The 17,125-nt window shown below is 44.0% G+C and overlaps 1 protein-coding gene across 1 annotated transcript in view; it reads left to right on the top strand.

Moving 5' to 3' along the window:
* myt1la (myelin transcription factor 1-like, a) overlaps positions 1-17,125 on the top strand; it is a 52,250-nt gene that overhangs the window by 21,258 nt on the left and 13,867 nt on the right. Inside the window, exons 7-14 of the mRNA XM_061812145.1 lie at positions 1,237-1,607; positions 3,263-3,902; positions 4,456-4,889; positions 5,603-5,737; positions 7,418-7,508; positions 13,676-13,789; positions 14,520-14,740; positions 16,632-16,954. Of these exons, the coding sequence (XP_061668129.1) occupies positions 1,237-1,607; positions 3,263-3,902; positions 4,456-4,889; positions 5,603-5,737; positions 7,418-7,508; positions 13,676-13,789; positions 14,520-14,740; positions 16,632-16,954 (2,329 nt within the window). The remainder of the gene's footprint in view (positions 1-1,236; positions 1,608-3,262; positions 3,903-4,455; positions 4,890-5,602; positions 5,738-7,417; positions 7,509-13,675; positions 13,790-14,519; positions 14,741-16,631; positions 16,955-17,125) is intronic.

Below are 17,125 nucleotides of genomic sequence, written 5' to 3'. Positions count from 1 at the left end.
TGTTAATAATGCATATAAATAACAAAGGGGTAATAGACCAATAGGATAGTTTTATGAAGTAGAATTAAACTGGCCATACTTGAACATATCAGGTCCCCCCCACCCAACTTTAATTTTAAATGTAGGTAAGCTGATATAGCATAGCTATTACATCTGAAACCTTAGGATGCTGTTTGCTGGCAGTTTGCTGAAAACCAACCAAGTCGAAGATCTTTGTATTTTGCGGAGCAGCCAAGTTCAGCCTGGGTTGTTAGTGGAAATTGTGGAGAGCCTTTGCTGCATGTGGATGCACACATGCACATTTTTCCAAATAATCTATAACCATTTATTTTGAAGTGTAATGTTTTTGGATGGGTTTAAAATATTACTTTATTTTGGGATCATTGTTTGTTTTTAAAATATAAATACAGTCGACTCCTGTCGACTGATTCACCTTTCTGGAGATTTTTTTTGTAAAATATTTTCCAATTTTTTCAAGATCCCCCCACGACGCACTTTGTTGTGAATTTACCCGGTGCAGAAAATACCCAGAAATAACATAATGCATGCGGCGCAAGCAGCTGACCTAATCATGACACCTTCTGTTATTGTCTTTTCGAACACCCCCCAAAAAAACGCGGAAATAACATCGCGCGTGGCACAAGCAGCGCACTTTTGTTATTTTGTATAACGCAGCCTCTGTACACAGACATATCCTGTAGTGACGGTTGTTTTTCCTCTTATCGAGGACTACCGTATTAACCCCCAATCATGGGTCCAAAGGTATATAAAAGGCAAGGTACTTGTTTAAAATTATTCTGCACTTTTGTTATTAAAAAGAGTTTACGAGGCTGGGGGCTGAGTCGCTACAGATACGGCAATGCACTCCATCTTAGCCTACGCTACTACTAAAGAATATACTGTATTTTAAGAAAAAAAATATATTACTTAAATTATTTTAACATTTAAGGTATTTAACTATACATGTATTTCTACTATACAGTTTACTATTACGAAATACTAAAAAAATGCTTTAAAAAGCCAATTTTTTTTAGGCTTGGAACGCATTATTTCGTTTTCCATTCATTGCAATAAGAAACATCAATTTGGTTTTCGAACAAATCAATTCTCAAACCGTTTTCGGGAACAGATGGTGGTCGAGAACCGAGACATCAGTGTATTTTTTTTTTTCCTGAGAACTGTTCTTCTCCTTGTGTACACTCCTGTATTCATGCTTTGACGTCATCTCATCTTCAGCGTGTACGGATGCCCACTGGCTAAGAAGAGGAAGGCTCTGGAAAAACAACCGCTGGAGCCACCCAGCAAGAGGAGACCATTTATCGACTCCTGCCTGGGTGAGGAGGACGAGGAGGGGGACGAGTTGGAAGACGAGTTAGAGGACGAAGATGCCAACTACCACGATGAAGGATTAGAGGGGACGGAGCAAGGAGAAGTCATGGAGGAAGAAGAACATGAGGATGGAGGTGAGAGGGGTGAGGAGGAGGAAGAGGAGTTCTCTGATGAAAATGAGGAGGAGGAGGAAGAGCAACCCGAGGAGGACGCCACGGTGGCAACAGCGGACAACGTGATGGAGGACGAGGAAGAGGAGAAGCGCAATCATCAGCAGGGTGAGTTCAAATTTTTGTCATTTTTCCCATCATGCAACAGGACCCGTGAGGAAGACAAACACAGAACTGGTCAACAGTCAGTCTGGCGAACATCAAGGGTTGCTACCTTTGTTTCAAATTCATGGTTGTGTTCACATTATGTAAAGTCGAGGAAAAAAAGCAAAGCAACCAACCTCAGACTTGATGGGATTTAAAACAACAAGTTCAATGTTTTCCTTTGAGTACAATGTAACATTGTTCTTGCAGACACTAACAGTTTGAACAGTGTGGATTATTATGTTATAAAACCACTAAAAATGGGATCTGTTGTAGCAATTTATGTGATTTCCTTGACAGTTTCTCATCTGGTCTGGAGACTGGTAAGGACTGGGAATTGGGGCATTGAAAGGGTGTGAGCCACTTGAACACTGGATACACCCTCTATTGGTTCAGTTTAAAGTGCCACTGTCATGAAATGGATGATTTTTAATATGTTATTAATGGAAAAAATGGCAGCTGGTATGGACCCAGATGTTTTTTCACCACAAAACATTGATTTTGACGTATACGGATTTTTGTAACTCTCGCCATGAAAATCCTCTCGAGGGATTTGGTTTCTACAAGAAGAACAAAGTGACGTTTGAGGCAGTAGTTGTCTCAAGCAGACTCGTTTGTTTCTATTAGTTTTACCTGCGGGAAGGTAGCTCGCTGTTCCTTCGTGTTAGCCAAAATGCCGGCTCGTTGCATTGCTGGATATTGCTTGAACACTCGGGAAGATGAGTTTACCCTTCATAAGCTTCAAAGAGACCCAGTTCGTCGTGAAAAATGGATTGCACGGGTGCAAAGGATGAGAGCTTTGTGGGTTCTAAATGACAGGTAGGTGTGTTTCCAGCTACTAAAAAAAAATAATAATAATACTTGGGGGGGTGAAATCTGTAAGTCAGGGGTGATAAATGCCTCGATGTGCGCGTCGGAAGGCTTCCATGCAGCAGCCGCTGAAGGACGGCCTCTCCAGGAATTGTGGATCCCCACCAGCCTTGTGGACAAGGCCAAGCCGGCCTTGTGAATTGCCGCCGGCCTTGTCGACAAAGGCCAGCTCGGCCTTCCCGGCTTTGTCGGCCGGGGTGGCTCATCGCAGCTGGGCCGCAGTGGCACATCTTCACTGCGGAAGTGGATCGGACGGGAAGGCGGTTTGGCCGCTGCGGCGGCGTCGCTCGTGGGCGGCGTTGTTTTTATCACCGCCGCGCGAAGGTGGATCAGGCGGGGAAGTGATTTGGCCGTGATCCGCATATCATCTAAATATGGCTCAAAACAAGAGGGTTGCCCCGGTAACTTCACTCGGTTGTGAGATGTTCTCTTCATTGAAAAGAGCTTCCGTGTCTGAAGGGGCGTGTCACATAGTAGGGGCCACAGCGTGTTTTCAATGGCGAACGTCCGGGGGTGACATCACGGACAGGAGATGCAGCCAATACGGCGACCACTTGGATGTCGAATGACACTTCCGCAACTTTGCGCATGGATGACGCGCTCTCCGCTCATATTTATTTTTTCGTATAGACATTGAAGTGAATAATCTTATATGTATTTTTCATTTCAACATCTATTTTAGAATGTTTATAGGGATGATACTTGACCTTTAAGATTAGAATTTTTTCTTTTTTCCCCATTCCTGACAGTTGACTACCAACCAAGTGGACAATCAAAGCTTATTCCACTCCATAAGGACGACAACAACAACCAAAGTTGTACTGGTGGTCCTAGTCCTGGTTTTAGCCCTGGTCCAGGGCCTGGGCCCGGTGCCTGTGATGAGTTTGAGAACTATGATGAGCTGGTGGCCAAGTCTCTGCTCAACCTGGGCAAGATCGCTGAAGACGCGGCTTACCAGGCCCTGACTGAGTCAGAGATGAACAGCAACTCGTCTAACAGCGGCGACGAGGACGACGAAGATGAGAACGACGAAGACTGCAGCGAGCGTGGTGACAGGAAGGCCGACCTCAGCGTGGACCTAGACAGCGATGTGGTCAGGGAGACGGTGGACTCGCTCAAACTCCTGGCGCAGGGCCACGGCGTCGTGCTGCCCGACGACGGCTACGTTGACGTCGGCCTCAACGGTCGCGCCGGCATGGGAGGCGACGGCGGCGGCGGCCACGCTGAGGAGAGCGAGGAGGAAGTGTGTCTCAGTAGTCTGGAGTGTCTGAGGAATCAGTGCTTCGATCTGGCGCGCAAGCTCAGCGAGACACACCCGGCTGATCGCCCCGCGCACCACCATCAACTGCACAACCATGCCGATCAGCAGGGCGCGCTTCACCTCAACAGGTATGCAGGCTCTCGTACAATCATTGTTGGGATGTTTGAAGGATTCTCGTAAGTTAAAATGCCCATGCCAGCAGACGATCCGATGGGAAGATGCATTTAGGTAAATTGCTATTTGGGTAAATGAATGTCACAATTTCAGCAAGGATCCAACGTGGGGTGGCACAGTGGAGCAAATGGTTACAGTGGTGGCCTCAGAGTTCTGAGGACTGGGGTTCAAATCCTTGTCCCACCTGTGTTTACTTTGCATGTTCTCCCCGTGCCTGCATGGGTTTTCTCCGGGCATTCTGATTTCTAAAACATGTATTCATTGGAGACTCAAAATTGCCCATAGGTGTGATTCTGAGTGCAACTGTTGTCTGTCTCCATGTGTCCTGCGATTGTCTGGCAATTATTTCAGGGTGTACCCCGCCTCCTGCCCAATGACAGCTCTAGGACTCCTGTGACCCTTGTGAGGATAAGCGGCTCGGAAAACGGATGAATGGCTTAAATGTTTAAATCTTTAAATGGACTTTACAGTTTATACATGTGTCCCGGTCATTTCTTGTCCTTTCAGGTACGACATCTGCCAGCCGGGATGTCAAGATGACTGCAGCCCTCCGGATCGCACATTCTCCGACATGGTGAACCTGCTGAAGCTGGAGGAGCAGCTGAGCCCGGCATCCCGAGGTTACCCGACCAGCTGTAGCCAGGAGGGTGACGAGGACACCACGTCTGTTGCCTCGGAGCGCTCCGACGACACCTTCGACATGGCCAAGGGGAACCTGTCGCTGCTGGAGAAGGCCATCGCGCTGGAGTCGGAGCGCGCCAAAGTCATGAGGGACCGCCTGGTCTCGGAGCACAAGCACCCCAGACGAGACCACCACAACCATCTTCACCACCACCATCACCAACACCACCGCGGACACGGAGAGCACAGGCTGACCGGAGGCGAGGAGCGCAAGTCGAGGATGCATCACGACAGCCTTAAGAGGGCCTACAACCCCAAGGGTAATACATGTATACTGAAATTAAGCAATTGAGCTTGTTTTTCCTCATAAAAATCTGATTTCTGATTTGAATCATTTCCCCCCTTTTTTGCTATATCTTTTTTTTTTCCTTCTGGGATTTGAAATCTCTTGGTACCAAACAGGTTTTGAAACCTTTTCTCCTGCATTAATTTTCATCCTCTGCCTTAGAAGTAACATAAAAACATTTTTCTTTGCAGATAATTTGTAAATAGGTGCTTGCAGTTTGTAAACACGATCTTTAACTAATTACCATTATGAACTCAATGCCCGGCTCGATTTGAACGTCAGTGGCTTTTTTTTGAACACGCCGTTCGCTATTCACGGCAAGAACTGCGTCATCTTTTATTACCATCCTGACACACACTTTCTGCTATCTACAGCAACACGTATACTATACACATACTTTATATAGCATACATACTGTACATATAGTCAATCTTTATCTTGTCAAAAGCTGTGCCGCTCCCAAAGCCAAAGGAATGGACCCTGGATTTCACTGACAAAATGGGTGAGACCCTATTCCACACCTCCCTTTTGAAAAATCTACATGACGACTATATTGGTCGGTGGTATGGAATGGCTCAAAACCATAAAATCAACTAACACCCAGTACTTCCACACACAAACTCAAATACCTACACACAGCAGATGCATAGTGTGTTGATTGTGATTCCTGTCGTTGCGGTTGTCTAGAATCTTCGCGAGGGGAGAAGAAGGAGAGCAAGTGCCCGACGCCGGGCTGTGACGGCACGGGTCACGTGACCGGTCTGTACCCGCACCACCGCAGCCTGTCCGGGTGTCCTCACAAAGACCGCGTACCTCCGGAGAGTAAGTCTCGCCATTTGATAGCACGCTGCCTGAAAAAAAAGTCATCTGATGTGCTGCATGAGTATCACTATTATTATTATTATTATTTTGTACTATGGCTATGAGGGTTGAGGTTCGAATAGAGAAATCATATCGCAGCTGTAAAGTGTTGGCCTCACAGTTCTGAGGACCCGGGTTCAATGCTGGCACTACATGTGTACCGTTTGCATGTTCTCCCTGTGCCTGCGTGGGCTTACTCTGGGTGCTCCGGTTTCTTCCCACATCCCCAAAACATGCATTCATAGGAGACTCTAAATTTCCCCTAGGTGTGATTGAGTGTGGCTGTTTGTCTCGATGCGCCCTGCGATTGGCTGGAAACCAGTTCAGGGTGTACCCCGCCTCCTGCCCGTTCATAGCTGGGATAGGCTCCAACACTCCCTATGACCCTTGTGAGGATTAGCGGCTAAGAAAATGGATGGATGGATGGATGGATGGATGGATGGATGGATGGATGGATGGACTTCAGATGATTTGAATGCAAAGGCATAGTCTCAACTTCATCACCATCTATCTTGCATGTTTGTCGTGGGACTGTCTTTTTTTGAGGGGGCATTTGTTATTTAAATGGGATTAATTATACAGCTATGTATGGATTATGTCACAAATGCATCAACATTGTCTATGAACTGGATGTTGTAAATCTTGATTTTTTTTTTTTTTTTTGCTTTGCTTTTCTAGATGTTTGAATGCTAATTGTGTAACTATAGAATAAAATTAGGAAATAATGCTTTCTTTAGTATTCCACCCATGTCATAATTACGTATTTTCTGCACTATAAGGCGCACCCAAGAGCCTTTAGTTTTCTCAAAAGCTGACAGTGCACCTTATAATCAGGTGCGACTTATATATGGATGAGTTTGAGCCTTTAGCGCAGCCCATGTAATGGATGCATAACGTAACCCCAGCCTCTACTGTAGCGTCTAGTCTATGCGTCTTATAATGCGGTGCGGCTTATAGTGCGGAAAATACGGTACTACTATATGTGTACACAACATTTAATAACTACAACAATTTTAGTTGCAGTATCTACACATTTTTTCCTGTAAAAGTTCTTAGTCATTTTGTCCCAGATTTTTTTTTTGATCTGTCGTGTTTGGATTGGTCTTTATGCAGTCTTGCTCGGAGGGACAATTTTCGCCTCTCTTACGTGACGTTTTGTGTGTTTTCGTGTATTTGCATACGTCCCATCGTGTTTTCTTCATCCTCATCACACTTGGATATCGTCTTCTGGCTTAACGTTTGCGGTCCGTGATGTTGGCTGACGTCAAGTAAAGGCAATCCAAAAAAATCCAAAACTTCAGAAGTTGGGGAGGAGCTCTTTCAAAGCTAGTTAGTGTCAGGAGCAGTAAAGCAAGTCCCAAAAGGAGAAACAAAAAAAGTGAAAAACTGAATGATATCATTGTCACTTGTTTTTACATAAGCAGCCGGGAAAAGAACTCGCATCCATTCATACCTGACGATTCTTTCCTAACGTTTGCATGCATTCATGTGTCAAAAAAGAAGAAGCAATGTGCACGTTATCATCACCTTTGTGGTTGTGGGATGCTTTTGCTGCATGCTAAGCGTTGGCGACGCGGGTTTCCTGATAACTTTCCTCTCTGCTCCTAACCCTCGTTGTCTCTCTCACCTTTTCCTGTCAAGTCCTTGCCATGTATGAGAATGTTTTAAAGTGCCCGACCCCCGGCTGCTCCGGACGGGGTCATGTCAATAGCAACAGGAACTCGCATCGCAGGTGAGTCAGCGAGCGGGCGCTAAGCAGACGCACAGGCCGCGGCTTAAAATAGGCACTAAAGCAGGCGCTAAAAGGGGTGTGAGTGGGTGTGTTGTCAGGTGAAAACTGGGACATCTTTTTCTGTAAATAAGAAAGGCCAGTTTGCATTCATTCAGTCAAAAAAAAATGGTTGCTTGTTCAGATTTCAGATCCACTCTCCTCAATTCTTTAACTAACATCATTTCTCAACTCATATCCAAAAGATACAGTGAAGAAAATAAGGATTTGAACACCCTGCTATACTGCAAGTTCTCACACTTAGAAAGCATGGAGGGGTCTGAAATTTTCATCGTAGGTGCATGCCCACTCTGAGAGAGATAATCTAAAAAGAAAAATGCAGAAATCACAATGCATGATTTTTTTTAACGATTTATTCGCGTGATACAGCTGTAAATAAGTATTTGAACACCTGCCTATCCGCAAGAATTCTGACCCTCAAAGACCTGTTCGTCCGGCTTCAAAAGTCCACCTCCACTCCATGTATTATCCTGAATCAGATGAAGGCTTTTGATGGGGTCTCAATGATCCTTAGAAAGGTGAGGAATCAGTCCAGGACTACGCGACAGGACTTGGTCAATGACCTGAAAAAAGGTGGGCTCAGCAATTCCAAGGTGACTGTTGGTAATGCACTAAGACGTCATTGTTTGAAATCATGCATGGCACGGAAGGTTCCCCTGCTTAAATCAGCACATGTCAAGGCCCATCTTTAGTTTGCCACAGACCCTTTGGATGATACAGAGGAGACATGGGAGAAGGTTTTGTGGTCAGATGAGACCAAAATTGAACTTTTTGGTCATAATTCTACTAGCTGTGTTCGGAGGAAGACGAATGATGAGTTCAATCCCAAGAACACCATCCCTACTGTGAAGCATGGGGGTGGTAGCATCATGCTTTGGGGGTGTTTTTCTGCACAATGGGACAGGACGACTGCACTGTATTAAGGAGAAGATGACCGTGGCCATGTGTTGTGAGATTTTGGGGAACAACCTCCTTCCCTCAGTCAGAGCATTGAAGATGGGTCGTGGCTGGGTCTTTCAACATGACAATGACCCCAAGCACACAGCTAGTAAAACCAAGGACTGGCTTCGTAAGAAGCATATCAAGGTTCTGGGGTGGCCTAGCCAGTCTCCAGACCCAAACCCAATAGAAAATCTATGGAGGAAGCTGAAACCTCCGTGTTTATCAGCAATAGCCTAGAAACCTGTCTGATCTAGAGAAGATCTGTGTGGAGGAGAGGGCCAAAATCCAAAATACTGTACCAAATATTAAGATTGGTATTCTCAGGTGTTCAAATACTTATTTGCAGCTGTATCACACAAATAAATCGTTAAAAAAAAATTATACATTGTGATTTCTGGATTTTTCTTTTTAGATGATCTCTCACACAGTGGACATGCACCTACGATGAAAATTTCAGACCCCTCCATGATTTCTAAGTGGGAGAACTTGCAATGTAGCAGGATGTTCAATTACTTATTAACTTCACTGTACATATACTTCATTTATTCCATAGTTAGTATCTATGAGCAAGTATTTAAGTCGGTAACCAGAAGTTCAACATTCTCAAGCGCGAGGTGTGTAACAGGTACAGCTCCTTTCGGGAACTGAATACCCTCTTCTTGATTTCCTCTCTCTTCTTGGCTCTTTCCGGCAACATCATCACATCCTGTGCAGTTGGAGGTCGCAACTGTCCATATTCCTTGCCTTCGTCATGCAAGCAAACTCATCCCGTTCAAAGACAGACACTCTGAAGAGCTCCACAGTTTAACAATGAATCGTAATCATGATTTTGGCTCCCACGATTAAATGAACCTGACCGCCGGCGATATTTACATTCAAAATGCAGGCTCGGCTGCATATCTAATCACATCAAGCACTTTTGGTAATCTGCCAACCACCATGGGGCGAACACATGATTAAGGTTTCATGAAGGTGCCAAAATAACAATCCCCACAGAGAAATCTTAGTCGCTCGGTGGAGAGCAAGTCGTGGTGGGGAAAAATTACTACATATGTATCCTATACATCATATATAATGTGTATATATTGTCAGCATTCTTTGCCTTCCAGTAGTGTTTTGACTAGCTAATTTCATTCTTCGTTGCCTAAATCAGCTGTCATGGTTTTCTGAACAGAAACAAAAATACAACTATTATACAATATGTAATATTATTATATAATTACAGTATAATTAGGAATGCAGCGTTAGTAAACAATTGTGTCTCCAGTGTAGTCTGAAAGTCAGCACACACGTCAAAGGAGCGTGCCGTCCCATTTTGGAGTGTTATGTGGCACAGCCCCAGTGGGAGTGCGCCGTGGAGACAAAGAAGAAGAGCTAACCTAGCTTAGCATCTGTTAGCTTTCATGTCTGGCGGTTGCCATGGAAACGCCCACATAGCAGCAGTGGCTGACGTGTCACATGCGCTTCCCACATGCTGGCTTGCATTCAAACGGCCGACGTTGGAGGAGCGCTTATGGGCGCTTTACTGCAAAGCTGACACGTGGAAGGAAAGACAAATTCAATTAAATGTGCACTGCAAAAGTGACACATAGTGGGGGGGAAGATGATTAAACGTTGCATATTTAAATGTTCAAACAAACCAAATATTTTGTCTAACGAAAGTCTGCTACCTTAAAGCTAAAATTAAATGCTAATGTTAAAAGAAATTAGTATCGATAAGGTAATTACAAACCAAAAACTGCTACTGTAGCACACAACTCACAGAGCAATGAGAAAAAGAAATGTGCTACATTGGAAGTGTAAGTTTAATGTAAAAACTCAAAGAATGATTGATTAAAAATCATCAATAAAGCAGGTGCGCCAAAGATCTACGTTGTATATTTATGGTTATCGTTTGTGTTCATGTTTGCCACATTAAAAGTGAATTTAGTGTCTAACTCAAGGAAAATGTGCAAGATTCAATTTTAACGCAAGCAAATATTGTTTTTCTACGTCATGTTTGTTGGTAAGTGTTTTTTTTTATATTTTATTTTTATATTTGTTTCTCACCATTTTCCTATATTTTTTTATTTTAAGAAAAACTTTATTAAATGTTAAATATTTTTTTAAAAATGCAGGGACAACGGTTTACAGTAGATGACATAAAATAAAATGGTTCTGATTTTCATAGTCGTCATGGCCCTCATGAGGGAAACAACACCAATGTGGTTGGAAGCTGGGGAGGCTTTTTCTTTCTGTTTTTTTTTTTTTTTTTTTGTTGAAGCCAAAACCAAAAATAAAAGCGTGGAGGGTGTTTCTCGTGTTTCGGAGTCCGTGTGAAATAACACTTATTTAGAACCCCTTTGTGGGTCGCTTGTGATTGTCGGTGGAGGAGAATAAAACTGATCTTGGTTCGGTCAAGCAGTCATATTTTTCTCCATCTATATTTTTCCCCAAAAAATCCATGAAAGGAAAAGAATGACAGGTCACTAAACATCCTTTTGTCGCACTGTGCTTGAAATCACTCGGTTTTGGGGGAGTGGTTCTGTCTGCTGCAAATGTAAGGTGGAGCTAGGGCATTGTGCCAATGCAAGAGATGATTGCCCGTCTGCCACCACCTACCAGCTAATTTAAGTTGAATGCAAGCACCCATAAAACTTGATTGTATTTTCAGTTTTGGAAGCAGCACTTCATCATCAAAAGGCCCAATAACATTTTGCCATATATTTCTTAAGTAGGTTTTTCACTGGGAGGGCGTGGAAGAGGGTCTCCCCCAGCTTGTCTGCGAAATTGAAATTTGTAAACCTTTGTGATGACGAGTAGATCCCTTTAGATGGTGGAATTCCATCGCTTTAGATTTGAGATCGGCACAGCTTTTGGGCAGCAGATACAGATTAGCCCCGTGATTATCGGGTTGTCACGTCAATTGACCCCTCCGTACAGGGCACTTAACCACGCCTCCTGATGTGACGTCACGCCACGTGCGCTCACGTAAGACAAACAGTAAAAATGGCAAATACAATACAATACATTCTGAACTGAGACAGACTCCAGGCTTCTGATTTCATTCAAATCAACGATATATTATAGATTCTAAATACAATACATTCTTAACTGAGAGAGACGCCATGCTTCTGATTTCATTCAATCATTCACACGTAGCAATGTTATGCTAGCGGAGAACGTCTCATTCATTTATACGAGACGTGTATTAAAAATCAAATTGAGGGCATATCTTCGTGCAAACAGTCTAGTTAAGCTTCGGCCGCGAGCCAGCAAGAAAGCGACACGTTTGTGCAGTCCGATCATCGCTAAATATCGCTCAGCAAAGAATAAGTGTGTCAATCGTTCACACGCAGCAGTGTTATGCTAGCGGAGAACGTCTCATTCATTTATACGAGACATGTATTGAAAATCAAATATAGGGCATACCTTCGTGCAAACATATGTGTTCCGGTTGATATTAGATGGATTTAGTTGATGATGCGGTCTTCCACAAAGTTTGATCCATCGAAGGCATTTTTCGTACTGGGTCTTCGGTTTTGGAAAGGGTACGAATCGAACTCCACCAACTAGCCTTTCAGGATACCTGTCGTCACTATTACAAAGTCCGTGACTACACCTCTTAACCATATTTTTTGTTAAATAACCCAAATACGCGATAAAACGCTAACTAACCCTATACTGGACCATGCAATGTTGTCTGAGAAAATGGCGGGAGCAAAAACGGGCTTTGGTCTATGCAGATCTCTGTCCTCTGATTGGTCAGTGACGCGGATTGCGCAATATCCACGGAGGGGTCAATTAGGAGGAAGAGAAATGCTAACATTTTGGAAAACAAGTTTAGCCACATCACACTCCAACAGTGTATGCATCGTGGTGTAGGTATTTGAAAGTATGTTACGATGGTGGGAAAAATGGCGCATTTCATGGCGTGAATCTCGAACAGCATGTAGATAAAAATACAGATGTTCAACTTGAGTCATGCGGTGAGCCGCTGTTAGCTTTTAGTTGTATATCTGTAAATATATGATTATTTTGTCATCAAAACCACTTTCACAGTCCTGTTTTTTTTTTAAAAAAAAGTTCAATGCAACAAATGCATGTAATGTGAACTTAAAACTTTAATTTTGTGGGTTTTTGGGGGGTCTGAAACTGGTGTTTTGTTTTTATTGAACCATCCCATCGTCTGCTGATTATAACCGAAAGAATGGGAAAAGAAAAACAGCTACAAGCTTTTCTTCTGGTGAAAGAATCGATGATAATCTTTATTTTGGTTGATTCAGTGTTTATATATGTTTTTTTATATATAGTTTCACAGAACACAAATTCTGTGGATCTGGAAAGAGCGGTAAAAATGCTCTAAATGGGCTTGTATTTTGTCTCGGGTGACCTCAATAGAGCAACTCTGTCACATGGACTTAGTATAAAAAAAAATCATCTTGATTTTGTCATACAAGAGCCAAGAAAAGGCCGCTTTGACACTGTTTGACAAGTGTTTGACACCATTTTGTATTCCCTTTGTCCATATTTGGCAAGGACCGCCCTGCTTTCCTCTGATTGGTTGCCTCCATGCAGAAGCCCCATTAGTGAGAGCACACATTTATTTTGCCTAGGCTAGCTCAAGAGTGGAAAGGGAAGTTAGAGATCTTCACGAGTGGCGTCGATACGCTTGAGAAATTCAAATGACCTGGGTTCACACCTCTTTGAGGAGGAAAAAATAACTCTTGAGCGTAAAAATGTGTGAACACTTTTAAGTCATAGTTCACATGTATACTCAGGTACCATAGAGACTCATCCTAAATACTAGTAAATGTTGGTTTGGCAAAATATGCATCTTAAATGCTGGTAATACAGTATGGGAAACTCTACTTTGAAAATGGCTGGCAGACGATGAATTCATTTTGCAGATGCATGCTGGTGGTACATGCAACGAACACACAAAATCTTGGGTGGAGAAACTCTCCGTGGAGGTGGCCTTGTGTAAATTAGCAGAATTGTGATGTCATGGAGCTCGCAGATTAAATTGGCGAAATACGGTAGTAAGAAAACGAAAGACTGAAACGGTTAATTTTCCCACCTGATAGTTCGACAAGTTTTTACATCATATTTCCTTTTGAATGATTTGACGACAGTACATGTGTGTGTGCATAAGTGGTATTTAACCATGTCATATTCCCCCACTCCAGCCTGTCGGGTTGTCCAATCGCAGCGGCCGAGAAGATGGCGAAGGTGCACGAGAAAAGTCACGTGATTGACAGTGGCGGCAGCAAGTCCAATCAGACATCAGACCGGGTCCTCAGGTACAACCAACTGCCCCCCCCGGGACCCTGTGATACATTGTGCTGTTAAATGGTCACATCATAGTTACGTAAAATTGGATTTCATTAATCCATTAATCATCCACCTATTGACGGTTCACTCTTCCCAAATTCACCTTCAAATGAAATGAAGAATATCAAAATATAACTTCTTTTACTACATTTTTTGGTTGATTTCAGTGGACATTTTGCTGCTACTTTTGGTGTGTGCAACTAAGCCACCCGGGGGCAGTAATATAAAGGCATACAAATGAACTAAATTGAATACAGTGCTACCTCTACTTATTAACATCTCTAGTAACAAAAAATTCAGGTTAAGAAACGCCTCCTCGGAACGGATTAGGCTATGTACACGTAAAATGCGCTTCCACTTACGAGAAACTGACGTTACAAAATTACTTCTGGAACGGATTAATTTCTTAAGTAGACATAATCCCCAATTGTAGGAGGCCCTCTTTGCAGGGGACAAAGTACAAAAGTCTATGTTGTGAAACATTAATTATATTGCGTGCTTTTATTTTAAATGTCTACCTTTGCACAGAAATTTAGCCAAATGCACAACTTCAAAATACTTTGAATTAAATGCGCTTTGATGTTGGAAAAACGAATTGCTGACTAGAGCCTCCGAAACCTGAGGTTCCGCCGTATTCTATTTTGGGCAACCTAAATGCAAGTCCACCAAATGGTGAGGTAAAGTGCTAATCCCATGCAGGCCCATGTGCTTCGTGAAGCAGCTGGAGATTCCGCAGTACGGATACAAGAACAACGTTCCCACGAGCACGCCACGCTCCAACCTGGCCAAGGAGCTGGAGAAGTACTCCAAGACCAGTTACGACTACGGGGGCTACGAGGGTCAGCACGCTGGCTACGGCAGGAGGGGCCCGCTCGGCAAGTCCCACCACGGTCGGGATACCTCCCCCAAGGCGTATGATGGTGAGCTCGATGAAATCATCTCAAGGGACAGGCTGTCGTCACACAGGAGACGTTTGCCTGGGATCTAGTGTTAAAGTGTTAAACCATTTTTTCCAGATTCCAGATACAATTTATGTAATTTAATGTAGTTTGTGGTTGCACACAATATTAGAAATATGTTACAGCGTGAGTGTGTGCACATCACTAAAAAAAAAGACAGTGAAAGGTTTTCTCCGGAAACACCGGTTTCCTCCCACACCCCAAAAACACAGCACAGTAGGATAATATAAGATTTTAAAGCTCCACTGTCATCCCTATAAACATTCTAAAATAGATATTATAATGAAAAATACATACAACATTATTCACTTCAATGGCTATATGAGCACGGAAGCTCTTTTCGAAGAATTGAGTGAAATAACCTGGGCAATATTACCCGATCATTTGAAGCCATATTTTGATGATACGCGGATCACTTATAACTAACAACAGACTCCCCGACAGTACCTAGCGTACTCAGAAGGACCCATGCCGGGTGGGGGGCTCCTTTCTTCTCCCGCACGCGGCCAAACCACCTCCGCGTCGGGGCCAACGCGGAAGCCGTTGCCGGCGAGCAAGGCATCGCTGGTGGGCGAGTTGACACGCGAAGTGGGGAGCCTAGACACCAGTGGCCGGTGGGGGCGAGAGCCCGGCCAAACTACCTCCCCGGCCGATTCACCTCCGCGCCAGGGCTAATGCGGTGATCCACAAGGCCGTGTCGGCCTTGTCGATAAGGCCGGCAGCGATCCACAAGGCTGTGTGGAGGACCTACTTCCGCGGCCGCTGCGCAGAAGCCGTCCAATGCGGCCATTGACACATTTAGCACCCCTTATTTACATATACGGATCTTTTGTTACATTATGAGAGGATTACATCCCCCTCCCCAACTATTGGGTTTTTTTTTTTCAAAATTGTGTTTTGTGGTGAAAAAACAGATGGGTCCATTCCGGCTGCCTTTTTTTTCATTAATAACATACTAAAAATCATGCATTTCATGACAGTGGACCTTTAAATTGGCCATAGGTGTGAACGTGGGTGCAAATAGTTATTTGTCTATGATTGCTGTCCTATGATTGTCTGGCGACCAATTCAATGTGTAGTGCCTGGAGTCAGCTGGAATTGACTCCGGCCCACCCGAGACCCTAGTGAGGATAAGCAATATGGGACATGGAAATTTAAAACCAACGTTTGCAGTTGGGAAAGTTGGGCTCTATCAACAAAGATAATTATCTTGACCTTTGAATGACCGTTATAAAGTGCTTTTAATAATTATAAATGTCCGTGTGCAAGGATAAAATATGATTTATAAAAAAAAAACTTACAAATAGTGCTTGCAATACTGGCGTGATGGATGGAGCGTGTGCGGAAGACGTGCACGTGGAGGCAGGCCGGCGTGTTCTCTGGCAGCTGCCCAATCTCTGCGATGGCACGATTTCGGCGCTCCGTCACGACGTTCTGCCTCTTTCCTGACACGCTTCACGTCTCCCTCGACTGTCTGCAATCGAATAGCTTCAATCTTTAGAAAAAATGTCACTACGTTTACAGGGAATTTTTGAATAAAGTCGTGGTGGCACACTTTTTGCAGCATGTAAAATGTATTCTGTTTATGGAGAACTTACTTTAGTACTCAGTAAAAAGAAAAAAAAAAGCCTATTTTGATAGGATTCCACATTTTTTAACAATAAAAATAAAATGTGTTATTCCCATACAATTAGATTTGTTCTTTTGATAGACTATTTTACAAGAAAAAAAATACAACTTTATTCACAAGTGCAACTTTTATTCTTGGGCATTCTTTATTTTTGGAATTCAAACAAGTAACCATCGAAAAGCGCTTCATAAAAAACTCTCCATATTCTCTCGTTAATTCCAGCAAAGCTTTACATTAAAACGTCAAGCCCGGCCAGCAGTACGACCAGCAGCTACGCTCCGAGCAGCAGCAGCAGCAGCTTGAGTGGCGGCGTGGGCCCGGGCGGCGACGTATGCGGCGACACGGGCGGCGGCTTGGTTCTGGCCGGCGATGGTGGGCACGGGGCGGGCAGCAGCGCCAGCAGCACCTGCAGCAAGAGCAGCTTCGACTACACGCACGACATGGAGGCGGCGCACATGGCCGCCACCGCCATCCTCAACCTGTCCACTAGGTGTCGCGAGCTCCCGCACGCTGTGGGCGGGAAAACGCAAGGCGTGATGGCGCAGGTAAAGAACACCGGTGGTGGTGGGAGGCTCGACAGCCGTGTCATTTTCACATCAAACACACAAACAAGACTCTAAAGTTTAGAGTCCACTGGTGTCAAACTCAAGGCCCGGGGGCCAGATCCGGCCTGCCGCATGATTTTATCAACGTCCATGATTTTTGTTCAAATATGG

The sequence above is a fragment of the Syngnathoides biaculeatus genome, chromosome 23, assembly GCF_019802595.1.
Source record: "Syngnathoides biaculeatus isolate LvHL_M chromosome 23, ASM1980259v1, whole genome shotgun sequence".
Lineage (NCBI taxonomy): Eukaryota > Metazoa > Chordata > Actinopteri > Syngnathiformes > Syngnathidae > Syngnathoides > Syngnathoides biaculeatus.
Note: the sequence above shows the minus strand (reverse complement) of the source record. Positions and strands in the feature narration are given on the sequence as shown.